General features: G+C 48.2%; 2 protein-coding genes across 2 annotated transcripts; one reads left to right on the top strand and one right to left on the bottom strand.

Moving 5' to 3' along the window:
- The first annotated feature begins 1518 nt into the window (after window positions 1-1518).
- LOC134289648 (uncharacterized) lies at window positions 1519-4734 on the top strand. The gene has a single exon (XM_062855831.1). The coding sequence runs from the start codon at window positions 1519-1521 to the stop codon at window positions 4732-4734; it is 3216 nt and encodes a 1071-aa protein (XP_062711815.1).
- A 3687-nt stretch (window positions 4735-8421) lies between these two features.
- LOC134289644 (uncharacterized) lies at window positions 8422-8936 on the bottom strand. The gene is made up of 2 exons (XM_062855819.1): window positions 8741-8936; window positions 8422-8660 (listed from the first exon to the last, which is right to left on the bottom strand). Exons 1-2 carry the CDS (start codon window positions 8934-8936, stop codon window positions 8422-8424), a joined length of 435 nt encoding a protein of 144 aa, XP_062711803.1.
- Between the last annotated feature and the right edge of the window lie 7828 nt (window positions 8937-16764).

Raw genomic sequence — 16764 nt, 5'->3', positions numbered from 1 at the left:
ATGGATTTCTGTTACGCGTGCCAAGGGCCACTTGAGTGGAGGCAAGTTATCCTCCTTTAGGACCACCATTGTTCCGACCGCAATGTTGTCCTTCCGCTTTGTCCACTTCGTTCGATTATGCAGGTCGGACAGATACTGGGTCGACCATTTCTGCCAAATACGCTGCATAATCTGTTCTATCCGCTGCCAAGTCGAGAGTCGATTCTCTGGAACGCCATCCAGATCAGGTTCCGGCAACGCAGTTAGAGGCCGCTGAATCAGGAAGTGTCCGGGTGTCAGCGCCTCGAAATCGTCTGGATCGTTGCTGAGAGGTGTCAACGGTCTCGAATTCAGAACGGCTTCGATTTGAACGATCATCGTCTGCATCTCATCGTACAAGAGAATTCGAACACCAACGCTCCGCTTCAGTAAGGTCTTGAAGGATTTGACCGCTGACTCCCACAGTCCTCCGAAATTCGGCGATCGTGCTGGGATGAATTTGAACTCGATCCTTTCCTCAGCTGAGCTCCGAACAACAGAAGTTTGGAAGTCCTTGGATCTTACCAGATTGTGCAACTCCGCAATTTCCCTTCTAGCACCAACGAAATTCTTCGCGTTGTCGCACATGACAATTTGCGGCTTTCCCCGACGAGACACGAAGCGCTTGAACGTTGTCAGGAACCCTTGCGTTGACAAATCCGCAGCTAGCTGTGGACTGTATCCATAGGTCACTGGTTCAAAGTGTTGTCCGAAAGACCGGAATAAGTGCGCGAACATTTGGTCCTTCGAGCCGGATCCGACGGTGATCTTTCGGACAAGTGACGGGCTGGACAGAAGTGCTCGAGAAGCATAAGTGGACAATAAGTGATTGCCGACGGCAACAAAATCGTCGCACGATTCTCCCCACGGTGGCTTATGCTCCGGAGCTGTTGTGGGCAGCAGAAAGTGCCGAAAATCGTGAAAAAGTGCATCTAACAATCAGTGCTAGTTCCCGCCGTGGCCGTGGCCATCTTCTACGTGTGGCTTTGTACGTGCAGCGCCATTGCATCATCGTTCCCGCGCCCTGAAGATTGCGCCATCGTTAGAGCAGAAAAGGACCCGTCGATGGAGGAATGCTGATTGTTGGGAAGTATCTTGGTGCATGAAATGGTGGCATGTGGCTGTTTTTAATCGAAATAAAGGCTGTGAATTGCATGCGAGTATTTCCTTTCTGGCAAGTAGCATTCCCTGTGTTCGTCAATATCGGTCTTGTTGGTTTCGCTGGATTTGTTGACTCATTTCGCTTTCACCTGAATGTTTCCCCTCGCCGTTGTCACCTGTTGGGTTGTGAGTCGTTGAATTTGTCATTCCGCGGATTCGAGTCAATGGAACGTAGAGTAGATCGGGAGTGAAAGTGCAAAAGTGTATTGGTGGCAGTGATTGATATTTGAGCAGGATCGAGTAAGACCGATGCTGATCACAGTGCAGTGAAGTGTTTGCAGTGCCATTTGTTGCAGTGCACAGTGGTTCAGAACGGCACAACTGGTGATGTTTTCCAAGATGACGAGTGATTTGCGAAACCTTGTTAAACGTGAGCGGCAGTTGTTCAATTCCTTGGAAGGCACTGAGCGTTTCTTGGAGAATTACGACGCGACAAAGGATCAGAAGCAAATCAGCATTCGCATACAAGTTCTGGATTCTGTGTACAGCGAATTCTTCGAGGTCCGGCGGAAAACAGAACTGCTTCTTGACACTATCGCAGTGGACGGAGAGGAAGAGATAAAACCGGAAACCGAAGAGGATCAGCAGCGGAAGAATTTAGCCATTCTCAGTGATTTCGAGGATCGCTACTTCATTGTCAAGGCTGGACTTTTGGAGCTATCGAGTAAGTTTGCAACTACAGCGGATGAAGCATCCCACGCAAACAATGCAGCGTTTCCGAAGGTTAAACTGCCAGAAATCAAGCTTCCGGTCTTCAGCGGGAAGGTTCGCGACTGGATCACCTTCCGAGATAGCTTCCGTAGCCTGATCGACGGTAACTTTCAGCTAACTGAGATGGACAAATTCAGCTATCTGCGGTCTTCACTATCTGGCGAAGCGCTCCAGGAGATCAGTTCTGTAGAAATTTCTGCAGCGAACTACAGCGTAGCCTGGCAAGCACTAGAAGCCCGCTACGAAAACAAAAAGCTCATTGTGAAGGCTCACATTGACGCTCTGTTTGCTGTAGACGGACTCAGGAAGGAGAGTTACGACGGGCTCAACCGTCTGATCAGCGAATTCGAAAAGAATCTCCAAATGCTAGACAAGATTGGAGAAAGAACAGCGGATTGGAGTACTCTACTGGTCCACATGGTGTGTAGCCGCTTGGATCCTGCTACCTTAAGGCACTGGGAGACCCACCACAACTCGAAGAATGTTCCAACCTACCACAATCTCATCACTTTTCTTCGAAACCACTGCGCGGTGCTCCAATCAGTCGTACCACCGAAGTCCAGTCAAACCGAACAGAAATCATTGAGGCCAACAGTCTGTCAAACCGTCTTCAAGTCCAGCGGTAGGTGCCCTTTCTGCAACGAAACGTGGCATTCTGCATTCCATTGCGCGAAGTTCCAGAGGATGAGGATTGCTGAACGGAATGAAGCTGTTACGAGAGCGAAGCTTTGTCGGAACTGTTTCAACCCTGGCCATTACGCTAGAACCTGCGAGCGAGGAGAGTGTCATCACTGCCATCAAAAGCACCACTCCATGTTGCATGGTGGAGAAACACGATCCTCCGTTCCAAACTCGCAGTCAAGACCGCCGACACAACCCCAACGACAGCAACAGCCACAATCCAGTTCAGCACGATCAAACCAACAGACACAGAACACTAACACAGCTACCTCTGCCAACTCGCAAAACACGCACACACGCCCAACCACAGAACAACCCACCACAAGCCAAAATCTAGTTTCATTGCCCGTTACTCCTACTCAAAACATACTCCTGTCAACGGCGCTCGTCAAGATCCATGATCGGTTTGGCAAGACGATGCTAGCCCGAGCTTTGTTGGATTCTTGCTCACAGCATTATTTGATGTCCAAGAACTTTTCGAGCAAACTGAGTTTTCGAGAAATTCCGTCGCATTTGTCGGTCCAAGGAATCGGACCATCCCAGTCGGTTTCTACGAAAGCAGTTACAGCGTTGGTGGAACCAAGAACCACTACTGTGTCAGAGTTTTCCGAAGAGATGCAGTTCCACGTCCTGCCGAAGCTGACAATATCGCTGCCAACTGCAGCCGTCGATTCATCCAAGTGGAATCTACCTCCGTCGATGACTCTTGCTGATCCGTGTTTCCATGAACCTGGCCCGATTGATTTGATCATCGGGGCTGAGTATTATATGGACTTGCTCTGCGACGAACGACAGAAGGTGACGAGTGAAGGCCCAACTCTACAGAATACGGTGTTTGGATGGATAGTCTCTGGTCGAATTCCGGACAATTGGGCAAGCAGCGTAGTCTCTGTGACCCACGTCTGTTCTACAGCAGAAATCCAGGATCAGCTTACCAAATTCTGGGAACTGGAGACATGCAGAACTGCCAGCACTCACTCAACAGAAGAGTCAGCTTGTGAGGAGATCTTCGACAAGACTACAACTCGAGACAGCGAAGGACGTTTTGTTGTGGCGCTCCCGAAGAAGGAACACCTCATCAGCCAGTTGGGAGAATCAAGAGCAGTGGCAATCCGCCGCTTCATGGGGATGGAACGGCGTTTCGCTACGAATCCAGCGCTGAAGGAGGAGTATACGAAGTTCATCCGTGAATATGAAGACCTGGGACATATGGAGCAGATTTCCGGTGACTCGATAGGAGAGAAGGAGTACTATCTGCCACACCATGCGGTGCTGAAACCCGAAAGTACCACTACTAAATTGCGAGTAGTTTTTGACGCATCCTGCCGTACGTCAAGTGGAGTTTCGCTCAACGAAGCCTTGATGGTAGGACCTGTTGTGCAGGACGACATCCAGGATATCTCGTTACGTTTCCGTTTGCATCGTTATGCACTGGTTGGTGATGTTGCAAAAATGTACCGGATGGTTCTGCATACTGAGGATGATCGCCGTGTTCTGAAGATCGTATGGAGAGATGAATCTACTGAACCGATCCGTACCTATCAGCTGAAGACGGTCACTTACGGTACAGCATCTGCACCATATCTCGCCACAAAATGCTTGCAACGTTTGTTGGAAGAAGGAGAATCAGCCTACCCTGTAGCTGCCAAGGTGGTAGGAAAGGATTTTTACGTTGATGACATGCTGTCCGGCATAGACAGCATCGACGAAGGAAGGCTGTTGATCCAACAAATGATAGCGCTACTTCATTCTGCTGGATTTACACTTCGAAAGTGGAACTCCAACTCTGGTGAACTTTTGAAGGCCGTTCCAGAAGATTTGAGAGACGGCAGATCCATTTTGGAATTAGAATCTGCAACCGCTACCGTAAAAACTCTCGGTCTCCTGTGGGAGCCCGGCTCCGATCAGTTCAAGTTCAGTACTCCGTTGTGGAATTCGTCATTGAATAGTTCAGCATGTGTGTTTCTACCTACAGTGCCCGATCGATCGACGACCGCCGCAGCCCGCTCGGCGCAGAAGCAAATTGGAAAACAGTCGTTTTCGGGCGGGAGTATGTTTGATCTCGCACTGTCGTCGGCGTCGTCGTTGGCTGCTTCTAGCATGCAGAGCGTGTGCAGAAGCAGCCCATTGAACAGACACCGCATTGACTCCGTAGCAGCCTGATTGTGCGTCGGGCTCCCTATACGCAGCAGAGCAGCGCACCGCTGCTATTCACTTTTATTTCATTTGATGATTTGTATTGTCCGTACTATCGCTGCCGCCTATAAAAGCGGCAGCTGATTCCATGTAGATTTAGTTGTAAGCAAAGTACCACCACAGAGCAGGAGCACTGCCTCTCTGTGGTGCGCAATAAAATCGTAGAAGAAGTAGTTCGTCGTCATCATTCCTCCGGGAGATATTACACAACGTAGGGCCTGATCAACCGCTGGACGAAACATTGGTGCCGTGACCAGGATGAAGGACACCCCGGAGGACCATCGGACGGACTACGAATTGCCTACGCCACCCGACAACTCACCATGGGCCGAACCGTCGCCCACCGGATCGAAGTATCCGCTCCTTGGACCGTAGCGTCCTCTCGCTGGACCCCTGCGTCCACTGTTGGACCCCTGCGTCCCCCTTGCCGGACCCCAGCGTCCCCCGTCGGATCCCTGCATCCACCCGTGTCGGACCGTAGCGTCCACCCGCCGGACCGTAGCGTCCCCTCGTCGGATCGTAGCATCCATTGTCGGACCCCTGCGTCCACCGCCGGACCATTGCCGTCCATCCGTCGGACCCCGAGTGTCCACCCGCAGGCCGCGAGCGCATCATCGCCCTGCCGAATTATCCACCGCCGGACCATTGCCGTCCACCGTCGGACCACGAGCGTCCACCCATGGGACCCCAGCGTCCACCGCAGGCCGCGAGCGTATCATCGCCGCCTGTCGAATCGTTCACCGTCGGACCCCCAGCGTCCACCAGAAGGATCACAGCATCCGCCCGTAGGACCCCCAGCGTCCACCACCCGGCCGAAGCGCCATTCCCCGGACCGTAGCGTCACCATTGGACCATCAGCGTCAACCTCCCAGGCCGTAGCGCCAAAGATTTGGACCCGAGCGTCATTCCCGTTCCACCAAGCTCATCAATCAAGCCCTCCGTCGTCGCAAATCATCGTTCACCATACGCATCAGTTAATCCGTGCATCAGCTAGACCGGAGCAAGCACAATTGAAGCAAATAGACCGTCGCGAAATATACGTCGTCCGTACCGTTTTCAATAAATGTATTTTGTGTTCGCGTTAATAAAGTTTAAGTGTTTTCGTCTCCAATAAATTTGTTACGTGTTTATTGTAAAACCGCGAATTTTCAAAGTGTTGTCCGAAAGACCGGAATAAGTGCGCGAACAGTACTTTCCGACGTTTATCGTCTATTCGATCCACTCGGCCTGGTAGGCCCGGTGGTAGTACAAGCAAAGATCTTCATCCAAGATTTGTGGCGGAATCAATGTGGATGGGACGAGGCACTCGACGAGAATCTGCAAGACCAGTGGCGAGAATACAAGCGAAATCTGACTGGCCTTGATACCTTGATGATACCTCGATGGGTCGGCTTCAGCAAAGGTGTTGACGTCGAATTTCACGGATTCTGCGATGCTTCCAATAAGGCATATGGTGCTTGTATATTAGTGTGGGACAAATCTCAAATCCTCGCTCCAGTCGACTTTTCTGATTCCACTTAGGTCCCATATGAACTGTACAAAATTTCAGCGCAATTGGTGAAACTATAATTTAGCGCAAGCGGTTCAAAGTTTTCATAGGATTTACTATGGGAAAACTTACACTTTCAGATAAAAAATCCCAGAAGTCCTCCCTTGTGTCCTTAATTCAAATCGATCAACGTTTCTTGTAGGGAAATCATTTATGAAACTTTCCTTCGAAGACCGCAAAACAATCGGATGCTTGTGGAAAAAGTTATTGATTTATTACCGATTAATGATCCAACGAACGGCTTTTTGTTTTGTTTTATTAGCAGCACTGTAGCTGCTGCCTTGGCTGCTGCTGTTTCGGGGGGTGGTGATGCCTCCCGCCATCCCATGCAACAACGGCAGCAGCAGTGCTGCTGATAAGACAAAACAAAAAGCCGTTCGCTGGATCACTAATCGGTAACAAATCAATAACTTTTTCCACAAGTATCCAATCGTTTTGCGGTCTTCGGAGGAAAGTTTCATAAATGATTTTTCTACAAGAAACATTGATCGATTTGAATTAAGGAGATAAAGGGCGACCTCTGGGATTTTTTGTTTGAAAGTGTAACTTTTCCCATAGTAAATCCTATGCAAACTTTGAACCGCTTGCGCTAAATTATAGTTTCGCCGATTGCGCTGAAATTTTGTACAGTTCATATGGGACCTAAATGGAATCAGAAAAGTCGACTGGAGCGAGATTTTATTTTTTTTCCATATAAGCGTGTCCCATACTATTGTATATATCTGCGATCTGTTTCAGCGTCTGGTGAAGTCTCGGTCTACCTACTGACAGCCAAATCACGAGTAGCTCCTCTGAACAATCCGAAGAAGGCTGAGAAACACGAAACTACCCCTCGATTGGAACTGTCATCTGCCCTTTTGCTCGCGCATTTGTACGAAAAGGTCAAAAATGCCTTGCATTTGGATGCACCTTCGTTTTTTTGGACGGATTCCATGATTGTGAAGTGCTGGCTGTCGTCGTCACCATCCAGATGGAAGCAGTTTGTAGCCAATAGAGTCTCAGAAATCCAGCACATCACGAGGGGAGGAGTGTGGAGCCACGTTGCTGGACTAGAGAATCCAGCTGACATTATCTCTCGCGGGATGACTCCTGCACAACTGCAGTATGAGAAGGTATGGTTTCACGGCCCCCACTGGCTGAAGCTGGAAAACGAGCACTGGCCAAATGATCAACGAGTGCAGGAGAACGAAATTCAAGCGGAGATTCTGGAGGAGAAGTCTGTAACGGCAGCGCTATCCGCAGTTGCCCCTAACGAACTGTTTGGCTGGAAATCTTCTTTGATGGAGCTAGCCAGGACAATCGTCTACATAGATCGCTTCCGCTCGAACGCACGACCGGAGAACCGAAACAAGCGAAGGGTTGGTCCAGTAACTTCGGCAGAAATAGACGATGCTCTGAAAAATCTAGTTCGGATTTCGCAGAAGGAGAGCTTTCCTCAGGAAATAGCCGATTTGACCAGAAAACGAGAAGTGCGGGAATCATCGAAGATCACTAGGCTGTACCCTGAGTTACTCGATGGCATAATGTGCGTTGGCGGCCGGCTTAGACACGCTGAAATTTCCCCTAGTCGCAAACACCCGTATATCATCGACCACCGCCATCCGCTAGCCAAGCTCATCGTGGTGTACTACCATCAGAAGCACCTTCATGCCGGACAGCAGTTGGTCATTTCAGCTATGAGAGAGCGGTTTTGGATCACCAGTGTCCGGAATTTAGTCCGTTCGGTGTTACATGAATGTGTCCCGTGCTTCCGAGTGCGTCCTCAGGTCCAACAGCAACTAATGGCGGATCTACCTCCCGAACGAGTCACTACCTGCCTCCCGTTCCAACGGGTCGGAGTAGATTACTGCGGACCGTTCATGATCAGATACCCACAACGTCGCGCGCAACCAATCAAATGCTTCGTCGCAATCTACATCTGCCTGGTGACGAAAGCAGTCCATCTGGAGCTAGCTGATGCACGGATTAACTGATGCGTATGGTGAACGATGATTTGCGACGACGGAGGGCTTGATTGATGAGCTTGGTGGAACGGGAATGACGCTCGGGTCCAAATCTTTGGCGCTACGGCCTGGGAGGTTGACGCTGATGGTCCAATGGTGACGCTACGGTCCGGGGAATGGCGCTTCGGCCGGGTGGTGGACGCTGGGGGTCCTACGGGCGGATGCTGTGATCCTTCTGGTGGACGCTGGGGGTCCGACGGTGAACGATTCGACAGGCGGCGATGATACGCTCGCGGCCTGCGGTGGACGCTGGGGTCCCATGGGTGGACGCTCGTGGTCCGACGGTGGACGGCAATGGTCCGGCAGTGGATAATTCGGCAGGGCGATGATGCGCTCGCGGCCTGCGGGTGGACACTCGGGGTCCGACGGATGGACGGCAATGGTCCGGCGGTGGACGCAGGGGTCCGACAATGGATGCTACGATCCGACGAGGGGACGCTACGGTCCGGCGGGTGGACGCTACGGTCCGACACGGGTGGATGCAGGGATCCGACGGGGGACGCTGAGGTCCGGCAAGGGGGACGCAGGGGTCCAACAGTGGACGCAGGGGTCCAGCGAGGGGACGCTACGGTCCAAGGAGCGGATACTTCGATCCGGTGGGCGACGGTTCGGCCCATGGTGAGTTGTCGGGTGGCGTAGGCAATTCGTAGTCCGTCCGATGGTCCTCCGGGGTGTCCTTCATCCTGGTCACGGCACCAATGTTTCGTCCAGCGGTTGATCAGGCCCTACGTTGTGTAATATCTCCCGGAGGAATGATGACGACGAACTACTTCTTCTACGATTTTATTGCGCACCACAGAGAGGCAGTGCTCCTGCTCTGTGGTGGTACTTTGCTTACAACTAAATCTACATGAAATCAGCTGCCGCTTTTATAGGCGGCAGCGATAGTACGGACAATACAAATCATCAAATGAAATAAAAGTGAATAGCAGCGGTGCGCTGCTCTGCTGCGTATAGGGAGCCCGACGCACAATCAGGCTGCTACGGAGTCAATGCGGTGTCTGTTCAATGGGCTGCTTCTGCACACGCTCTGCATGCTAGAAGCAGCCAACGACGACGCCGACGACAGTGCGAGATCAAACAAAATCGTAGTTTAAAATCCTCAGTCGATCCTCCAGAAGAGTTACTTCCAGTATCGAGTACTAGTTTACGACACAAAGGTAAATCGAAAGTGCTTTTACATTACCTCAGGAGTCCCGCAAGGTTCGCAAGGGTCCGGTTATGGAATGCCATGTTCGACGAGGTGTTGAGGCTAGAGTTCCCGGTAGGCCTCCATGGTCAAATGGCAGCGCGCGTGGGACAGTTCCACCAAAGAAAGGTGCACTCATAGGTTGATCCCGAAGGTACATAGTTGGATTAACAGGCGCCATGGGGAAGTGTAACATTATATCTGGCACAGATCCTTTCATACCGTGGCTGTTTCCGACAGGATCTACGTCGTTTTGGGCATGCGGGTTGTCCCGAATGTACGGTTTGTGCTGGTTTAGAGGAAATGGCGAAACACGTTTTGTTCGTTTTCCCGCGTTTTCACACAATGCGTAACCGCATGCTTGCCACATGTGGGGAGGACACAACACTGGACAATTTTGTCCAGAGGATGTGTAGAGATGAGTTCAGAGTAGAGTAGAGTTCAGAGTAGAGATGTGTAGAGATGAGTTCAGAGAATGGCTAGTTCAGATGTGGTACAAGAGGTGGTCCAGGGGTTCGGAGTCGACTTAGTAGGTCATATCGGCGCCCTGTGGTCGAAATCGACCCCTACAGCGATTAAGTGGCCGCGGAGAGAACATCCTGATAACGTTGCTGTCAAGGCGTCGGTCTATTGGGCTAGATCCGAGCCCGCGGTTGGAAAGGGGTCCCCAGTAGGGGCCGGAGCAGGTGGAAGCCCTACTGTCAGCAACCTTCTGGTGCAGCTGATAGGGCCGGAAGGGTAGTGATACCCTCGCCTTCAGCAGACCAGATCGTGTTACACGTATGCATCAGTTTTTCATGCTTGCAAAACAGTAGGACGCATGTTTGATGGCTGACCCTGCTCGCCTTCCGAGAACAAAGGGAGTGATGAGGACCACTCGTGAAACTGGCTAAGCGCCAGCATGTTATCTTGGTGGACTCTCCAAAGTGAATCATCGATGTTCGTTACTGCACGCTGCGCAGCTAACCTTGAGGGTGGGGTGTGCACTAGCCCCTTATTGAAGCAATGCCTTCTTGATGATTCCGGAGAGACATAGTGTTCGATGACCATGGGAATGTGTTTAGTGGATCGAGAAGAGAGTAGTCCTGGCTTCAACATTTGCTGAAAGAAACCCTTCAAAATTAGACATGCAACGTTATAAAGCTCAATCCACTATTTTTTTTACGTGAATAGGGTATGTGTGCTATTAGTAATCTCACGCCCACAAATTCATCCTTTTCAAAAATAAGCGATTGCGACACCGATTGATTCCCCTTTTTTCCGTTTTCATGCGTGCTCACTTCTAACGAAAAAACACAAATACACTGGAACCTCTTTTTATGACTGGGACTGCATAAATTAAAAAAGGTGCATAAATTTAAAAAGGCATAATAAGAGGGAAATTTATGCATAAATTAAGTTTGGGCTTTAATTAGAGAATCTAGTTCGCGTGAACAGGTCTTGCTACTGAGCAGTTGAGGTGGAGCTAAGGGGGTTTCCAGAAAGTTCCCAGAGAGCCCAAAAAGGGGGTTCCAAGGGACTTCAGGGGCGTTTTAAGGGGTTGTTTCGGGGGATTTGAGGAACTTTTTAAGGGTGTTCTGACAAGATTTTTTGGTGTTTTCATGGGATTACGGGGATCTCTGGGGTGTTTCAATAGTATTAAGTGGGTTTCAGTGGCGTTCTAAGGGGCTTCAGGGGCAATTCAAGGGATCTCAGGAGCCTTTGAAGGGCGTTGCAAGAGGTTTGAGGGGCGTTTTAAGGTACATATTTCAGAGTCTGCTCTGACACTTCCTGAAATGCCTCCAAAATCCCCCTTAAACCCGCTCGGAGCCCATGTAACGCACCTGAGAGGCCCCAAACTCCCCGAAAACTCCTCCGTAACGCTTTTGTAACGCCTCTTAATTTCGCAGGATATGCTCTAAAACGTCCTGAAATGCGTTCAAAATCCCCCTTATACCTCCTTGAACCCCATGTAACGCACCTGAGAGGCTCCGAACCCCACGAAAACTTATCGTAACGCTTAAGTAACGCCTCTGCATCCCGCCGAAAATGCTCTGAAACTTCTTGAAATGCTTCCAATATCCCCCTTAAACCCCCTCGGACCCCATGTAACGCACCTGAGAAGCTCCGAACACCCCAAAAACTCCTCCGTAACGCTTCCGTAACGCCTCTTAATCACGCCGAGAATGATCTGAAACATCCTGAAATGCCTAAAAAATCCTCCTTAACCAAAACCCATAAAACGCCTCCGTAACGCCTCTGAAACCCTCCTAAAATGCGAGACTTCCTGATACGACTCCGAACCCTCTTAAGACCCACTCGGACCCCATGGACCGCACATGAGACCTTCCGAAACACTCAAAAACGAACCTGTAACCTTCCTCTGCTCTCCTCTGTAAACACCCCTTGGCCACCGTTGCAATAGTTCCCGTCATTATTAAATATTCTTCTGCACAATATTGGTTCTGAGTAGCTTTCCCTCTTTTTATGTAGAGCATAAAAAAGGTGCATAAATTAAAAGTGCATTAAAAAACATGCATAAAAAGAGGTTTAAGTGTATTAGACACAAAGCAAACGCTTCAATCCTTTGTAAAACAAAATTACGAAGTAAACTAGCAATATTTACCCCAAAATTGTTTTGCAAGTTTTAACAGCTACTTAAAAAAACTGAGCTAAAAATTGAGTATATTTTTCATGACCTCAAAAATGTTGTACCTCAAATGGTCACTTAACTATTATGGCCATTATAGATGAATCTAGTTTGCAATAATGCTAAACTGTATGCAAAATGTCCCATACCCCTAAAAACAGCAATCGTTTAGGTCCGTGTGAAAAGTTGAGTTATCGCACTGTAGTGTCTTTACTATTGTAAAGATTTTCAAAAATGGCTTTTATCGCCCTAAGAACGATGCTACACGACTCAGATTACATCATGCTCAAGGATCAGAACCGATGCTTTTTTCGGCTATTGCTACTGCAATTCCCATAGAAGAAACATTTTCCCATGCATTATCGGCTTCTACCAATCGCCACCATCATGACAGCAGTTCGAATCGTTTCGGCGTTCCATGAATGTGAATGGGATGTGAAGCAATTTCCACCTTTTTTTTCTGGAGCATCTAACAATGATGTGAAATATGACATGACAGCACAGCAGCACCTTGCATTAATGTTTTCAAAACATCGGTTATCTCATGCCGATCGGAAGGTGTAGAATTCAAAAAACCGTCACCCTCCTCTGTTCATGGGAACAGATAGAGCGGGAGGATGTCATTTGGTCAAAATTGATAGAAACGAAATGGGATTTCCCCCATCCTAACGGGAAACAGTTTCATCCAGATCGTGAGAAATTTAACAACTCCCACATTTGATGGACTCATCTGTAGGAACACAACAGCAGCGGTCCAGTTAATGATGGTCATTCCCCGTTTACATAGGGAACCTGTACTGAAAGGATGAAAACTGCTCCGAAAACACGGAAGGCAAATTAGGTGTAATTGATGAAACGGTGACGATGCTCATGTTGCTCATCAAATTGCGTCGGAGGGATTCCCGGATGCGCTTTCCCATCCCACCGCCGCGCCGTCAGCGATGATTGATGCTTTACGTGCAGCACCACCACCGGGATCATTCAGAGGGGTGCGATAGAAGCATTCCGATACGTGGCGTTGGTAATGAAAGCGAGGCTGTAGCATTTTGCAAGGGGGTGAACTTGCTTTGAGCACGTAATTACCAGGTGCCATATGGCGGTTGATGTTCCTGTTTGGTTTCGGTTATTTTTCGATTGATTGAGATGAGCAAATCAAAAATACATGCTGGATGGGAAATTGAACTGGGTCAACGTTGTATGGGAAAATTGAAATCTAATCGCATCCACCAGGAACAAAGCCTTTTCGATGTATATTAGCGTCCAAAACAACTGTGCAAAATGTGAGTGTGATTATTTTCTCATAGCGGTTGAAATTAGTATGGGATTCAGGGATTGTCGAAGACATGTAGCGTCAAATTGAATTTTTTGAAAAAAAAAAAAATTTCATCTCCCTGATAGGTGGATTGATTATCCAACTCTTCATGTAAAAAGACGCGCTTTGTCTTTTGCAGAAACTTCTCCAAAGAAACTATATCGCAAAAATCAACGGTTGAAAAGTTATTCAAAACCGCATGCAATCGGCAAAATAAAACACTGTGCACTGTGTTCCTTGCAAGGAATTGGCATCCCTATCCCTCCAATGCAATGTTTTCGTAGCCAACATAACTGCGGCTCAAGCGTACGGCTCAAGCTGACAACCTATCTTTTAACACAGCAGCATAATTTTAATGCTGGGTAAGAAAACAAGAAGACCACAACAGTCCCCTGGTTCCTTGTTTCTTTATATGTACACTTCTTCTTCTTCTCTATGGCTCGACGTTCGCATTGGAACTTGGCCTGCCTCTCTTCAACTTAGTGTTCTTAGAGCACTTCCACAGTTATCAATTGAATGTGGCAAGTACAATGATACAGTATGCCCAGGGAGTCGAGGAAAGTTTCCCGACCGGAACGGGAATCGAACCCGCCGTCTCCGGATTGGCGATCCATAACTTTAACTACTAGGCTAACTGGAGACCCCCATATGTACACTAAAACCTCTTTTTATGCATGTTATTTTTATGCCCTCCTATTAAACGCTGCCAACCACTTTACGCCCACTACGCTTTCCAGGTTGTCTTCTTACCAATTCAGTTCATTTTTTTGTATGTGACGAATCTATAGTAAGTTCTAACTGCAATAAAAAAGCAGCTCTACTGGATGTTAAACAGCTGAGAAATAGCGGTGGGCGTAAAGTGGGTGCCAGCATCTCGACTGTAATAATTAGCATAAGAAAATTCATGATGATGGTAATTGCAACGGCGGCTAGGTGGTGTTTATGAGGGAGAGCACAGTCAAATTGCAGGGGCGTTTTAGAGGGTCCCAAGTGGTTACAGCGGGGTACCAAGAGATCTCAGGGGTGTTTTCGGGGGTCTAAGGTAGTTTTCAAAAGCATTGCAAAGAGTTTTAGAGGATTTTCGACAGGTTTTGTAGGCGTTACAGGTACGTTTTCGAGGGTTTCCGAAGGTCTTTGTGGCTTCGTGGTCGTGCGGATAAGGTCACCAAGCCTTTAGTCGTATCGTGCTAAGGAGCACTGGTTCGATTCCCGCCGCAGCTGTCAGGAAAAGTTTTCGGCTGTGCCACTGGGCGTTGCATGCTAGTCCGTTGTCTAGTGTCGTGCTTCCTTCAAAGAGCAAATAGCTCACTGGAAGCATTAAACGTGTCTGTGTCTTTAAAGGTCTCACGTACGTTACATGGGTCCGAGTGGGTTTTAAGGGGGTTTCAGATGCATTTCATTAAGTCTCCGAGCATTTTAGGCCGGTTCGAGAGGCGTTGCGGAGGCGTTCTTGGGGGTTTCGGAGAATCTCATATGCGGGGAATTCGGGAGGCATTACAGGAAGTTTCATAGCATTTTCGGCGGAAGTCAGAGGCGTTACGCAGGCATTTTCATGGATTTCGGAGGGTCTCAGATGCGTTACATGGGGTCCGAAGGAGTTTAAGGGGGATTATGGAGGCCTTTCCGGAAGTTTCAGAGCATGTTCGGCGAGATTCAGAGGCGTTACGGAAGCGTCTTTGAGGACTTTTCGGGGGTTTCGGAGCCTCTCAGGAGCGTTACATGGGCTCCGAGTGGGTTTTAGGAGCATTTTAGGAAGTTTCAGAGCATTTTCCGCGGAATTCAATTAGCGTTACGGAAAAGTTTTCGGGGGTTTTGGAGCCCCTCAGTTGCGTGACTTGGGGTCTGAGGGGATTTAAGGGGGATTTTAGAAGCATTTCAAGAAGTTTCAGGGCATTTGCGGCAGGATTTAAATGCGTTACGTAAAAGTTTTCAGAGATTTCAGAGCCTCTCATGTGCGTTACATGGGGTTCGAGAGGATTTAAGGATTTTAGGGGCATTTCAGGAAGTTTCAGAGCATTTTCGGTGGGATTCATAGGAAGCGTTACAGTTTTGGAGCGTCTCAAGTGCGTTACATGGAGTCCAAGAGGTTTTAAGGGGGATTTTGAAATCATCAAATCAAATTCAATTGGAAATGCCTCTGAAACCCTTTCGGACATCTCTAATGGTGATGATGATGATGATAAAAGTGTACCCACCAACATCGCAAGGATTACCTATGGCTGCAGAGTCATTCCGGAAGGGAATGATCTACCTGTTGGTTTGTTGTAGAAGGGTGAGTTAAAATCGCTGAATTCCTTCAGTAGTCAACAAAAAGTTGCTAGCTCTTGACAAAAGACTGGCTACTCCACGAACTTAAGTCCGGTCATCAGTTCATAAAACTCCCGTAGGCTACCCCTCCCCGTGTGTGTGTGTAGACCCAGCAATATGAACATTAAAATTTTAGAATATTATAATACAGAATGATATTGCGAAAGAGCGTAAGTAAAGATATACAGTGGAAAATATTGGAATACAATAAAAATAAATTACCTGATTACACCTGAGAGAGTATGGAGGATTAACCTTTATGAATCAATTGTACTACATGTTGAAAAAAGAACAATCTCACCCATACGATACTTCGAATCGTTCCAATAATTTTCTCCAAGAATAGCAGCTGGAGCATGCCACAGGTACACCAAACTCAACCTAAACGCTTGATCCTTCTTGTTTCAACCGCAGAAATGCCTCTGCGTCCTGCTTCCAAAATTCGATAGTGAAAAGGAATCGTCACATCAATTAGGGTTCCGACCAGCTCCAGCGGGAGTTGCGCAGTCATTGCGTAGCCACGTTTTCGGCGATGTATGGAGTATTTTTATTTTGAACGTTCTCGAAAGTTCAATTTTGTTCAGAGCCGCAAAACAATACTTCCGGTTAGAGCTATTACGACACCAACGTACATTTTGATGCACAAAACACTTTTTCTGAGCGAAACTCCCGACGAACACGGCACACGAAACTTTCTTCTCCTTCATTTCTGCCTTGGACTAATAAATGGTCCGGGTTAACTGGATCACACCAACGTTCTTTTCATTACAATCGCAACCAAAACTGATACACCAATCGCGAACGTTAGGATTTAAAAATTTCAAAAATTGGATTAAAAAACTGAAAATAAATGACGGGAGCGAAAATTTTTCACTTCTGTGAATAGGCGCGGCACACTATAACTTTCGGACATCTCTAATGGTGTTCAGAAACCCCTTAAAACGCCTCTGAAATGCTATCAAACGCCTCTAAAACCTCTAGGAATGCACTTTAAATGTTCCTGAAACA

This window comes from Aedes albopictus, chromosome 1 (assembly GCF_035046485.1).
Source record: "Aedes albopictus strain Foshan chromosome 1, AalbF5, whole genome shotgun sequence".
Lineage (NCBI taxonomy): Eukaryota > Metazoa > Arthropoda > Insecta > Diptera > Culicidae > Aedes > Aedes albopictus.
Note: the sequence above shows the minus strand (reverse complement) of the source record. Positions and strands in the feature narration are given on the sequence as shown.